A 14,072-nucleotide genomic window follows, 5' to 3' on the forward strand; every position below is an offset into this window, starting at 1 on the left:
GTAGCCAAAACAAGACTCAGCATTTGGCAACTGGAAGCAACATTATGACTTGTTTATTTTACCAAAGTGACATCCTCCACTCCTTTCTCTTATTTTATTGATGGTGAAATTGACCCATAGAGAGGGAGAGTGACTTGCTTAATATTGCACAGCACTGGCACAACAGAAGCACAACAATAAGGATGGTGTGTTTTACCCCAGGGTGATGTACTTGTTGGCAGATTTTCAAGTCTGAAGTGGGAAGTGGAATGTGAGTGAGGCTAAAATGATAGAGAAATGAAATTGTATTGTGCTATCCTAGCATATATTACAGACTGAGATGTAGGATACAATACAGATAGGACAGAAAATATACCATTTTTTGTCTTTCTCCCAAAGTCTTATACAATCTGAACACCAAGAAAGTGCTCATTTCCCATTCGTTGAACTAATGGAAGACTTTGGACAAACAGTATGCTGGTCAGATCTCCTTATGACAAAGTTCACAGTGTCCAGCATATTCCTGATTGACTCACTGACAATTCAATCACCCAGAAGGTCAAGAGAGTGACTCAGGGTTTTGTTATTCTATACCTAAATTAAACACCAAAGACAAATTGGTCATGGAATTAAAGTTGTCAGGAACTTAGAAGAAAGCAAATGTGTCAATGTCATGTTTATGCGAGTCAAGAAGAGTTGAGCGTGATCAGACATGCTCTCTAGGTTATAGAAAACAGACTTCATAAAGGATAGTGTACAGTGTTTGATGGTAGGAAATGATTCCTTTTCATACAAGAAATTACAGAAGGGAAGATGATTCTGAGGAGAGTTAGAAAGTTCCCACAAGTACACAGTGAGCAAGAGATGGCAGTAGAACATCCACAGCTACCTGAGATTTCCTTCAATGTGACCACATTTTTAATTTAATCAAGATATAATCAAGGATAAAAATGAAAAACACAAGACAAATCAACAATTAGCTTAAAATTATTGGGATGAATAGAAATGTCATATTGCATATTTTAATTCCTAATGAACATATATAATTAAACCAATTTGTGAAATAACCTGCTACACAACAGAATTTAGTTAATTTCATAATAATTTTATTTTTTTTTACATTTTTCCATCTGTCACATGTTTCCTCCTCCTGTCACCTCACACCCACCCTCCAACACCCACTCTCTACCATCTACATTTTAAAGAGAAGATTCCTACAGGAGTCAGGTTTGTATTTACCTTTATGAATAAGAAGTCATGAAAATGAGTGTAATGGAGACTTTTGGAGTGCTGGTGAGGTTAAATGCTTTGATCATAGGTGTGTGTTAATTTGGTGAAAAATCTGTCAGACTGTATTTAATATTAGTATACTTGGGCCAGCTCCACAATGCAATGGTAATGTACTCTTCAAGAGAGATCAGATCCCGTATGGCAACTGTGTTTTGAATCTATGGCCCAGTAGGCATTTTTCAAGTGCCCAAGATCCAACAGGCTGGAGAACTGGAGGAAGAGGATCACAACATGACTAGACCCTGTGGAGGGTGCTCATCTTTCTTTCTTCAAATGTGAAAGCAACAAATTATTAATAGTTTTCTCACTTTTATCTTTTGTAAGTTTTCACTTTTTTGTAACTTGAGCTTTTTAGAGATCACATTTAGAGTGTTCTCCTTTATTTTAATTTTTTTTCTCATTCTTCTATCTTCTTGGTATGTTCTTTTTGTTAAAAAAAAAAAAAAAAAAAAAAGGCCTTATCTTGGTACCAGCAGTTGGCGTAATGGCTATGTCACTGGACTCCCATGTAGTCGACTAAGGTTCGAGGCCCAGACCTAGTGTCTTAAACTCACGCCGGGTGCGTGTGCATGTGTGCCCAAGATTCCAAAAGGAGAAGGGATTGCCGGTGGCCATTCCCCCCTGGGGATGATTTCTTGCTTTCTGTCTCTCTGTCTCTCTCTGTCTTTCTGGCAAGCACACATGTCCTTTAGCAAAAACCTCTCTGAAAAATAAAAAAAGGCCTTATTTCTTTAAGTAGTCTATATTGCAGATTTTATAACTTGTATGAATACTTGAACCATAATTTTTCATCTTTCTTAACATTTCTGAATTTTCTATTTTATAAAAAGGAACAATGATTTGTTTTAAAGAGGGAAACTTCCAGCATAAATGAAAGAACAATAAACAGTTGTTCCAAAGATTGAGTAATGTCAACCCAGCCTTTCTTTATTTAAGACAGTTCTTGAACTGCCAATTAGAGAAATGGAGTAGAGAGAGTACCAGTACCTGAAATGAATTTGACCCTATTTGAAAGACCTTTCTGGAAAAATATGATTCCTAAGTAATAGAGCAATTGAAAATATCTGAGCATATAAGCAATTGAGATTAGTAACTAGACAGTCAAAGATCCTGATGAAGAAGGAGTCTAGTACATGACAAAGGACTCTGTCATTGGTATTTTCTGCATTACAACTTATATTAATGGCCTGGATAAAAATCAGAGGAAAATAATTTCCAAAGGTTTTCAGCTGTTGGAGAATATGATAATAGACTATAGGTCAAAGATGGAAGTTAATGGGGGTAAATATGACTTTGTACTTGGGTTCCAGAAATACAAGCACATTTATATATGTAAAAGCAGGATTGTGGCAAAAATTTTCATTTTTGGTTGGAGGTTGAATGAACACTAGAATGTCAGAGCCAAGTATAAGAAAGGGAAATAGTGATAGTCTAGGTAATCACGTCTGGACAAGACCATGCGTAGACTGTTCTATATATGGTCTATTCTAGCCACTGCATGTTCAAGGGGAGAAAGGAGAGGATGTCCCTAAACGAGTAGCTAGAATGGCTCAAAAGACATGAGTTCTTATCATATGAGGAATTGCTGAATAAGGATGCTGATGAACCTGAGAACTATCTTTTAATAGCTATGCCTCTCTCTTGAACAAACAAGGACATATTTTCTATGAAATCTGAGGAGCAGAATCAAGACTTTTGGGGATAAATTAAGGGAATCATGCATGGATTAAACAGAAGCAACTATTCTAGCATTCAGAGGTATGTGTAGATGGAATAGACCACTCTAAACAGCAGAGTCTACTGCCATGCAAACAACCATATACACAACATTATTTATGAAGACTGTCAGGGCCCCCAGAGTTCTCAGGGCTAATGTGATTTTTTTAACACAAGGTGTACAGTTTGATTCTTACACATTTATCTAGACTGGACAATTGCCAAGTGTTCATTTCATTCTTTATATTTAGATACATTATTATTCATATCCAAGTTTCCCAAGGAGGCCATTGATTCAGTTCCTAACTTGTACAACTCAATGAAGCACACTGTATACCATAATGTACCCACTAAATGTTACTATTAACTTGTTGGTAGTGGGCCCTATCTGTTTGTAAAATGATTCTGTCTGGGCAAGGGTTTTATGAGGTAGTAAGTGCAGTAAGTAAGCTGAACATCTTATGTACCTAGCCTGAGAGAAAATAAAGAAATGGAATTAAAAGGTCATTCCAGTGGTAAAAAATGGAAAGGGCAAATTTTAAATTATAATTTAAAATACATATGTAAGCATATATATGCAAATATATGTATATATTTTTCTTATAATATATAATCCATAACTAATTAATGGGTGCCTCCTTTTTGTTGTTCACAGGAGACCAAAATCAACTGTGTTCGTCTGGCTACAAAAGGTATGTTGGCATGTCTTTGTCTGTCTTCATCTGTTTTCCAACTATTTAAATATTTCTCCCCTTAGCCACACAGGGAAAGTTGAGGCAATGAAGACTAAAAACAAGAAAGAATTGTTAATTTCACTGCAGTCATTTGCATCTAAACCATACATTCTAAAGTATGTATTGATAGCACAGTGCCTAAACCATGGAGCTTAGAATGTATTTATAGAATGAGTGAATGGATGGATGGATAGATGGGTAGATGAATGGGTGAATGCATGGGTGACTAGATGGACTTATGAATAGATGAATTGGCATGTTAGTCAGTGGAGTGATGAGTATAAATTTACTCACATAATCTTCTGCTTTCATTGTATATAGGGCTATGTTTATGTGGGTATTTTCCATGTCTATTAGACTTATCTTCTGGGTTTTATATTTTATTCAATTGGTCTGCAGCTTTCAAAATTGAGGTGATTAGTGTTGGTGCCTTTAATAATGAGAAAACAAACACTGCATTGTTATGTAGTTGGCACTTTCAACACTTCGCCCCCAAAAATGAAGGCAGCATTGTTCAGGCTCATCACTTTTGTTTTCCTAATTATAATTGAATTGCCTGGCTCTTTCAATTGGTACATGTTTCTATTTATTACTCTTCTCAAAAAACAAAATCAATGAATGGTTTGTTATCATTTAACCTATTACAAGGTTGAATGGTTAGAAATCAGGCTTATCTTTTTTTTTTATAGAATTGATATTTTTAACGGCTTCCCCCATACTCATACGCCAAAATTGGGCAGTTCTATTCTGTTCCCTGCACTTATCGACAGCATGCTTTGTTTCATAGATTGCTTCTAAGGAGAAGAAAATTATAAATATAGGTAGTTAGAGAATCAAATATAAACCATAGACAATGACAGTAACTCGTGCATGTACATGAATATGGACACACACAAATACGCACATATGGGCAGAGATGGAAAGACAGAGACACAGAGAGAAAATATCTCTAGCTATTTGACAAAACATGCTCTAAGACCTCTCACACATGACTTTTATAACTTTGTAGGAAATCAGTTCAATATACAGGCACAAAAGGGAAGATGCAAGTGGAAGAAAACAGAAGCACCAAGGGGTCTTGTGACAAGAAGTTATCCTGATTTCACATAAGTCATTGAGGTCGGCAGGTCCCTAACTGTTCCCTCTCAGGAACTCAGGCTATATGATGCAAAGAGATAAAATGCTCTCTGTGAGGCAAGGAGAATTGATGGCCTGCAAACAAAAGTGGTACAAATCACAGGTCTTGGCAGACTTTTCCACTGAAGAAAACAGGTAATATAGAAGGAAGAACACTGTCAGCTGGGTAGTACTAGGGCTCCAGGCAGCAATCAGGACAGCTGAGTGTCTGCAGCAGCCCATTTTAACAGGTAGCTGAGAGGAAAGGAAACTCAAGAGAAACCTCCTTCCCATCTTCCCCATAAGGGTACCCCATGGCTCCCTGATAGCTTTTGGCCTCTAGATAAGGGAAGGGTTGATGCAATTATCTCTGCCCTCCAAGAGGTATGCGGGATCCTAAGGATGCCCTCTTGAATGTACGCCCTCCTGAGTGTACTTTGTGACTTTACAGGCAATAGATTCATATGGAGACAATGGAAGAGAATAGATAAGACTATATACTTTCCTGGCAATTTCAGAACCACAATCCTTGTAGGCATAGAGTCTTGTCATGCTGGGCTTCTCCAGAGTTGCATTGTAATTGCATTTTGAGGACTAGAGCAGAAAAGCTCTCTACCTCTCCTTAGCATATATTTCCCCTCTCATTTGACCTTAGGTTAAAGTCACCCTTTATTAGAGTGTGAGTACATGTGAAGGGTGGGTGTGCGAAGGGATAGAGATACATGAATGAATATAAATGCTCAACTGGCTATGCCCAAGCAGGGCTCGGTGGGGTCAGAGCATTGGGGATCCCAAGCATTCACACCCTGGTTTTTCAGTTCAGAGAGAGCCAACACTTCAGCCCAAAGAAACAGGGTTCCAATAACATTCAGAAATAAAACAGAGAGGTGGGTTATACAGAATATCTACCCACAACTGTTCAAGGAGTTATCCCCTCTCAGTACCACATCAGATAAGAATAGGAAAGGCAGAGATAGGACAAAGGGGAGGAGGCCTGTGTTTGACTATTGTCTACTTCATGCCAGACCTTGGAGTATCCAGGGTTAATTAAAGGCAAACCCAATCTAAATCTATACATTGCCCATGAAGAGTTTGTATCAAGGCCAGATATCAATATTTGACCCTTCCCTTCCAATCCCTTCCTGACTAATTGGATCAAATTCCCTCTTGGCAGACATGATAGAAACAATATTCCTTTTAATGGAGGAAAATACTGGGAGTTCCACAGCATTGGAGGTAGATTACAGAGTGTCATCAATCTCTCCCCAAGCTCTTCCCCCTCTCTATCGTGGCACTTTCCTTATGGGTCTGCCCGCAGGCATCCAGACCCTGTAGTGTGATCACTTGTTAGACTCTAGGCCAGTGCTTAGTCATGAAGTGCCTTGCTGCTTCCCTGTCCCAGACTGTGGAAAGTCCACCCTGTGTCTGTGGCCAGTTCTGTGGGTCCTGTAGGACCAGGCACTTGCCACATAGAATAGCTCCAAGCATTCTTTCAGGGTCATTCTTATTTGATACCAAGCTTAGAGCTTCTTATATTCAACATACACCTAGCTCCAGCATGAGGCTATAACCCTTACCTTTCTATAATGTTTCCATTAGTCAGTTGAGTTCTAATTCAGTGCTGCCTGATTTGGACAGTAGCAAAGCAAGGGACCTTTAGAAGTTTCCTGTGTCCCCTATAACAAAGTCTTACAAACCAGGTGGCTTAAACTAAAGTTTATTGCCACACGGTTCTGGAGGTCAGCAGTTTGAAATCAAGGTATTGGCAGGATTGGTTCCTTCTGGGGACTGAGGAAGAATCTGTCCTGTGCCCTTCTCCCAGAATATGGGGATGTGCTGAGGATCTGTGTCATTCCTTGGCTTAAAGAAGAATCACTGGAATCTCTGTCCTGTCTGTACATGGCATTCTCCCTGTATGTATGTCTGTGTTCTCTTTTTGTAAGGTCATTGGTCATATTGGATTAGGGGTTCACCCTACTCCAGCATGACCTCATCCTAACTCATTATATCTGCAAGGACCCCATGACCAAGTAAAGTCATATTATGAGGAACCAAGAGGACAGAATTCAACCCATAATAGCACCTGTGCAGATAGGGACAGTATCTGTGTGATTCCTAGTGGAGTTTTTGCCTGTCACCACTACCGGTGTGCTCCGCATTGCCTTTAGAGTGGAGCAGGAAATGGCCCTGCCAGAAAGGATCCCAGAGGGGACTGAAGTTCATATTTGACCCCTGGCTCAGGCTGAGTGAGGCTGTCTGAAGTGGAGGAACTGCCCAGTTTGTGGAATGGGCCCTGGGAAAGGGTAACACAGAGAGCTAACTCCACTCACAGGATGATGGGTTTATAACAGCAGGGCCATTCTCAGTCCTCAGTTGGTGGGGAGGCATGAAATACTGATCCAATCATGGCTCTGGGGGCTCCTGGGACAGGGCCCAGTACCACCTGCTGCGCTCTCATGAGGGGCCACTTTGTCTTAACTAGCCACTAATTTCTCAATCAGATTGACCATGGCTGGACATTCTGGATACATAGCTGGTGCTCAAAACATAACTTGCTGAAATGAGTAAACACATTTATAGGCAGCATCTTACTACAGCAAGGCTCAGAGACAGTAAGGGTCTCCCTCAGTCTCCCTGAAGCTTGACAGTACCATATTAAAAATGATCCTTTTCTATTCACTCAAAAACCATTTTTGCAACACTCCTTTTGCCAATGATCTGCTGATAAACCTGTAAAAGAAAAGTGCTGATGATTTGTTGATCTCTGGAGTGTGAATATCCCGACCATGTCTGACTCCAAGTTACCAATGGCTCACAGAAAATTCTCTAGTGTTTAACAATTAGCTCTACTGAACTGAGCAAACTGGTATAAGCTAGGTGCAGCAAACCAAGGCCTCTCTTGCCTAGTTTGTTGTGAGAATGATATACATAAAATTGGGGGAAATGGTCTTTATTATTATTGGTGACTACTATTTCCCTCTCATGGTACTTATTAAGTGTCTTTAAGCAGTGCACCTTGACAAGAACTGAGGAGGTCATGGTAAACCAGTAAGTTCCTATCCTCAAGGAGGTCCAAGTCTGGTATGGAAACACACATTAAGTGCCTGTTCATGGCAAATAATGTTGAGTTATGGTTATGATTAATTCTTTTAAAGAGAAGTGAAATGTACTACATGGGACTGAGATAGGGTGCTAACATCCTTCCAATACTGTGGAATAGCCAGAACAAAGGTTGGCTATGAGAGGCCAGAAGACTTGGGACCTCAAAGAGTAAGACAAGTCATACACATGCCCCACACCTCCTGTGGAAGACCAGGTTCCTATATTTGCAGAGAATATGTTGGAGGGATTCACATACTTCCAACAGGCAGAACCACAAATAGAAGGACTAGCTACTGGAACAGCAGTTTGGTGTCTGCTGGTGGTATGGTAGATTCTGGCAGTGGAAAAGTAGAGTTTATCAAGAACAGATAAAGAAGAGTGAGTTTTATCTTTACTTATTTATTTATTTTAGGGAGAGATTTTTGCTACAGGGTGTGTGTGCTCCCTAGAGAGGCCGTGGGGGTGGGGGATCATCTCCCTTGGGGGATGGCCATGCCGTAATTCTTTCTCCTCCATTCTCCTCTTGAGATCTTGGGTACACATGCACAAGTGCCTGGCACAAGTTTTAAACTGCTTGTTTGACCTGTGTGGAATCAAACCATGGTCAACTATGTGGGAGTCCAGCAACATAACCATACACCATCTTCTGGTCTCAAATGGGTCTTACCTTAAGAACAAGAAGCAGAGCCTGTGATGATATTGTGGGCATGTGATGTAGAGGGAAATCTGTAAGTGAGAAATGGAATTGGGAAGAGACTGAGAAAAACATCTTTTCTCAAGTAAAGTTAGCACACTCAGCAGCTGAGTGACAATGCACCAACCTGCAAAAGGTGATCTGGGTGTAGTACCAACGTCTACCACAGAGCTCTTACTATACAGAGAATATACTCTGTTCTTGGTTGAGGGGTCACAAAACAAAGGTAATGGTATTGCTTCAAGTAGAGTTAAAAGGACATTTCAAAGCTTTTTGCCTGGAATCCTCTAGGAAAAGTAGATCTTCTCAGCACTATAGAGAAAAAACTGTAGCCAATGGATAATTGCTTCAAGAAGAGCTAAAAGAACATTTCAAAGGTCTTTGCCTAGAACCCTAGGAAAAGTAAATCTTCTCATCACTGTAGAAAGAAAACTGTAGCCAGTGGGTAAACAAGCATTAAGTTTTGATTTGGAAACAAAACCAGTATTCAGATTTTGAAGGGAAGACAGTAGAAAGTCATGGAGCAAAATAGATCAATTTAAAAATTAGATTTTTGTTCTTGTACTTAAAATAGGTAATTTGGCAAAGGACAAATAAGTAGACAAAGCATTTAGAACCATTAAACAGTGTTTATTCCACATTTGGAAGATGAACAATGGGCTCAATTTAAGTAGCAGGTTGGAGATGTAAGTAGAACATGCTCAAAAGTGATCTTTGGGGAAATGGAACATGTGAAAACGTGGAGTGGGGCACTTAAACTTCAGAGGTACTAAAACTCAAGTAGGAGAGAAAACAACCCTTCCCATGGGAAATGTATCATCCCATCTGATAGAGAAGCCCCTGACTACTAAAGGAGGAACCCAGTATCTCCATTCATGCCCTTCTGGCTGAGACAGAGTAGGCCAAGGGGGAAATTGTTTCTGAGCTAGCATCATCTCTATTCTGGAACCGTACTGCTCAGTTACTTTTCAAGAAACTGATGTCTAGCTCCATCTTAGTCCCCTTACCCAATTATTCTCCTATGTGTCTAATTCTTCTCCCTGCCTTTCTTCATGCACCCATCTATGTACTTTGCTACTTTGTTTTACTCACAGACTATGACCCCACCAGTCTGGTCTACATGATCTAGCTCCTTCTACCCTCCAGCCTCATCTAGATGCCTGTCCTCTTATTTACTATACTTCCTATTTCCACACACTGCTCTTTCAGTTTTTCAAACACATCAAGCTTCTTCCAACTCTAGGCTTTTGCTCATTCTGTCTCCTTCTGCCTAATGCTCTGGTCATCATATGTGTCTCCTGGACTTCCTCAGGAAGACCATCCTGACCTCAGTATAATGCCTATCTTCAACATCTTTCACTTTTATTATACTTTGTACTTTTCTTTCAAAGCACTTACCACAATTTGCAAATATACATATTTTTTGCTTCCCCACATGTTTAATGTCTACGTTCCTGCTAGACTCTAAGTGATGTAAGTGCAAGGATTGTGCCTATTATGAGCACTATAAAATTCCTAGATCATAGCATACATTGGTGCTGGATAAACTAGTGAATAAGTAGGGTGGAAGAAAGGGTAGATGAATGGATCCTTTGATGGATCAGTGTATCAATGGATGCATTGAAGAAAGGCTAAGGGTCACTATTCTTCCATAGCTTTATTTATTTTTTCCAATGCAAGCCACATGTCTAGATTGCTGTCTTAGAAGGTAGGAGTAAAATGGATAGAGATAGGAAGTCAACAGTGTGGTCAACAGTCCTCACTAACAAAAAACAGCCAGCCTCTGCTTGGGTGCCTGCTATGATAGGGACCTTACTACTCCCTCAGGCGAGTTCTTTCCACCTTTGGACTTCAGTCTGGAGAGAGCCTCAAATATTATAAGTCCAAACTGGCTCCTACTATTTCTGCCTATCTGTCTTTAAGGCTATATAAATTCTGTCTTCCATTTTTCTTTCCAAAAAACAGCATTTTGTTCCTTTGACCTACTTTCCCCATTGGTTAAGATCAACATTTTATATGCATGCCCACCTTCCTTCTCTTGGTTTGATCCACTCTGGCCACCAGCAGGCAGCATACTAACCTTTTCTGGTGCCAGCCGTCAAGGGAACACAGCTGGCTCTGCAGACTCCTGCTGAGTGTGCCCAAGTGGCAGTTAGAAAAATCAGCTTTGATTTGATTTGCAAACGGAGCCGAGTCATTGAAACAAAATAAATCTGGAAACCCATAAAGCCATTTGCAGAGTTGCTTTGCAGAAGACAGCCACAGTTTTAATCTAGTAAACACTCTCTAACGATCCCATTAAAACAACCCCCTTGGAGTAGGTGCTGAAAGCTGAACTCCAGAATAATGAAGCATGAGATGAGGGGCCTGCGTCACCAATAGGTCTTTTCTGCCCAGTGGTGGTGATGGACTTAAGCCATTGTCTCAGTGGCAACAGGCAAGAGGCATGAGTAATGGTCTTTTGTAAATATACCTGCCTCTTATATGGGCTAATCCTATGGTAAAACACTTCAATCAATGTTTTCTCTCTTTTCTCTGTAGTGGATTCTCACTCCTGCAGGGACTTGCAGAAACAATAAATAGCCATTCTTTGGTGAGATGACCTCATTTCACAGATGCTAAGAAAGACTAGGGTCCAAAGGGGGGGTGTGTGCCCATCACTTCTGTATTGGCAGATAACAATCCATAGGTCAGAGAAACCAAGTCAGGTGTAGGAATCTGCTATTAGTAGGAAGACCCCCACCTTTGTTGACCCAATTCTGTATGGAAGGTTGTCTTATATAAAGCTTCCTTGAGAAGTTGTATGGAATATTGAGAAATCAGAGACTTCTGGACTCAAATCATGCCTCCAAAACTATGGTGTTTGACCTTAGATGTCACTTAACATCTGTTGGGTTGTCAGGAAAGTCATGACGTATTTTTCTATGCAAAAATGCATCATGACTTTTCCGAAAACCCCATGTAAGCCTGTCACTTCACTTTCTTTTTTTTTTTTTAAAGATTTTTTTTCTTCCCATAGAGCACATATATGGCTCACCAGAGAGACACAGAAAGGGAAAATGATGAATCACACCTCCGCCCCCCAGAGAGGAGGTCCATGCTGCAATCTCTTCTCCTCCATTCTCCTCTTGGGATTTTGGCATGCGCACATGTACTGGCGTGATGTTCGTTTTTTCAAAAAAATTCATCTATTTATTTTTTTATTATTTATTATCATCATAATCTTGTTTATATTATATTGAATTGCATATAACTTTACAGTGTATTACATTGCTTTTTCAAAAGGGAATGCCATGCATGTCAGTCAATACCGAGACATTAAAATCCCACTTCATCATTCACTATCTTTTCATTATTTTTCCTGGTCATTATTATTATTATTCCAATTATTTTTTAACCAATCACTATTTCTCATTTTGCTTGAAAAAAGACTTTACCCATCATGAGATACTTCTCAGACCAATCCAGTTGAGAATACTATACACATAATCATCAACAGGTACTGTCATATCTCTGTCCCACTAATGTCATGCCTCTCTATTTGTTCTCTTGCTATCTTTCTCTATACTCTTCTCTTCACCCCCCATTCCACACTGTCTTATTCTCCTTAAGTAATTTCACTGCTTTTATGTCCTTCAATATTTTGCTCTCATAGAGTGCAGATATTCGGTATATATTAAATGAATACATGCAATATCTTTCTTTCATAGCCTGGCTTACTTCACTCAGCAATAGATCCTCCATATCTGACCACTTTCTATCAAATGCCAGGGTCTTGTTATTTTAAGGTGGCTGGATCCTACATAGCCAGTTGGATCCTGCAGCTTGAAAATCACACTGGGTATGTGTGTGTGCATACCCAAAATTCTGAGAGGAGAGTGGAGGAGAAGGGACTGTGGCATGGCTGCTTTCTTATTTTCTCCCTCTCTGCCTGTCTTTCTCCATGTAGCACACACACCCTATAGCAAACAAACAAAAACAACAATGTGAACTTCCTTCTTCCTGACCTTCTGAGTCTCTGATGTGAGCCTTGGAAACTCAAACCTACCAAGCATAGTTCTCTCTCAGTTCTGTAAGAAAGAAAGCCAAAGCCCAGATTCTAGTCACTTCTCATTCAATTCTACAGATCAGTCATTTGTGAAATGGACTCAGACTAGGTCCAAAGTGCAAAACCTGAGAGGGAACAGGCATGATGCTGACCCCAGCTTTCAGCACTTGACTTTTTCATCTGTAGTTGTTGTGTTTAGATGAGATCTTGCTCAATGATAATTTGTTTTTATTTATCATGTATAGGATTTTGCTCGCCTACTTGCTAGACTTTGGCTGTAGCACTGTTCTTTCCTCATCCCCTGGCCAGTGATTTCTGGAGGTACTCAGAACTTCAGCATGCAGACATCTAGCTATGGCAGCTGGGCTAGGGCCCACAATAAAGGATTGCTTGTGAGAGAAAATATTGTAGTTCGACAGTCTCTTGGATAACTTTGGTTGCTGTTCAGTGTTTCTAAATCCTACCAAACTTTCAAAGGGAAAAATGAAGAGTGTTTGGAGAGTTAGAGTAGGGTGTTGCTGTTTTTACCTAGCTAAGTCTAAAGAGATGAATTTTCTAAGCTGGAAAGGTCCTCAAAATTACATGAGTATAAAGAGGTCTTCTTGACTTTGGCCCCTATGCTCTGACCCAGTGACTTCTAGGTTCTAAAATGGGTGTTTGTACAGGTTTTTTGACAAGAGGAAGAAGAGAACTGTATCATAAGTACATCATAAAATAACCTAAAGATGATTTTTTTAAGTATCCCAGCCATGTCTTTAATATTGTTCTTTCTATAATATATAGCACATGTCTTCTCCTGTCCTTCTCTTGTGCCTATTTGTATTTGCTCAAACTGCTCCCCTTCCATACACACACTTTCTCCAGACCTTGTTCAAGAAGACAAAAGCTGGTGTAATACAATCCAGTAAAACAAAAACCAAGACCACTGTTATCCTTTAAGTATGTAAGGGAAGAGTCTCACTCCATCCCTCTCAGTTAGAAATGAGAATTATCTACTCAAGACCTGAGATACCTGCAATGACTTGAGCTCCATTTTGATTTTACAGCGAGAATCTTATAAGGGAGGCCTTTTAATGCCAGGAATCAAGGCAGGAGGATTTTGGAGATAGAGTAGGAACAAGGATTAGAATTAAAAAGAGGAAAACTCGGGACCAGCAGTTGGCATAATGGCTATGTCACAGGGCTCCCACATAGTCGGCCACAGTTCGAGTCCTGAACCCAGTGGTTTAAACTCATGCTAGGTGCATGTGCATGTGTGCCTAAGATCCCGAGAGGAGAATGGAGAAGAGATTGCAGCGTGGCCATCCCCCTGGGGGGTTCTCGCTTTCTATCTTTCTGTCTCTGTCTTTCTGGCAAGCACACGTGCCCTATAGCAAAAACCTCTCCTAAAAAA

The 14,072-nt window shown here is 40.1% G+C and overlaps 1 protein-coding gene across 1 annotated transcript in view; it reads left to right on the forward strand.

Moving 5' to 3' along the window:
- Positions 1-14,072, forward strand: part of PTPRT (protein tyrosine phosphatase receptor type T) — a 1,472,724-nt gene that overhangs the window by 1,242,926 nt on the left and 215,726 nt on the right. The window contains exon 14 of the mRNA XM_006147596.1: positions 3,641-3,677. Within this exon, the coding sequence (XP_006147658.1) occupies positions 3,641-3,677 (37 nt within the window). The remainder of the gene's footprint in view (positions 1-3,640; positions 3,678-14,072) is intronic.

The sequence above is a fragment of the Tupaia chinensis genome, unplaced genomic scaffold (genome assembly GCF_000334495.1).
Source record: "Tupaia chinensis unplaced genomic scaffold, TupChi_1.0 Scaffold000216_1, whole genome shotgun sequence".
Lineage (NCBI taxonomy): Eukaryota > Metazoa > Chordata > Mammalia > Scandentia > Tupaiidae > Tupaia > Tupaia belangeri.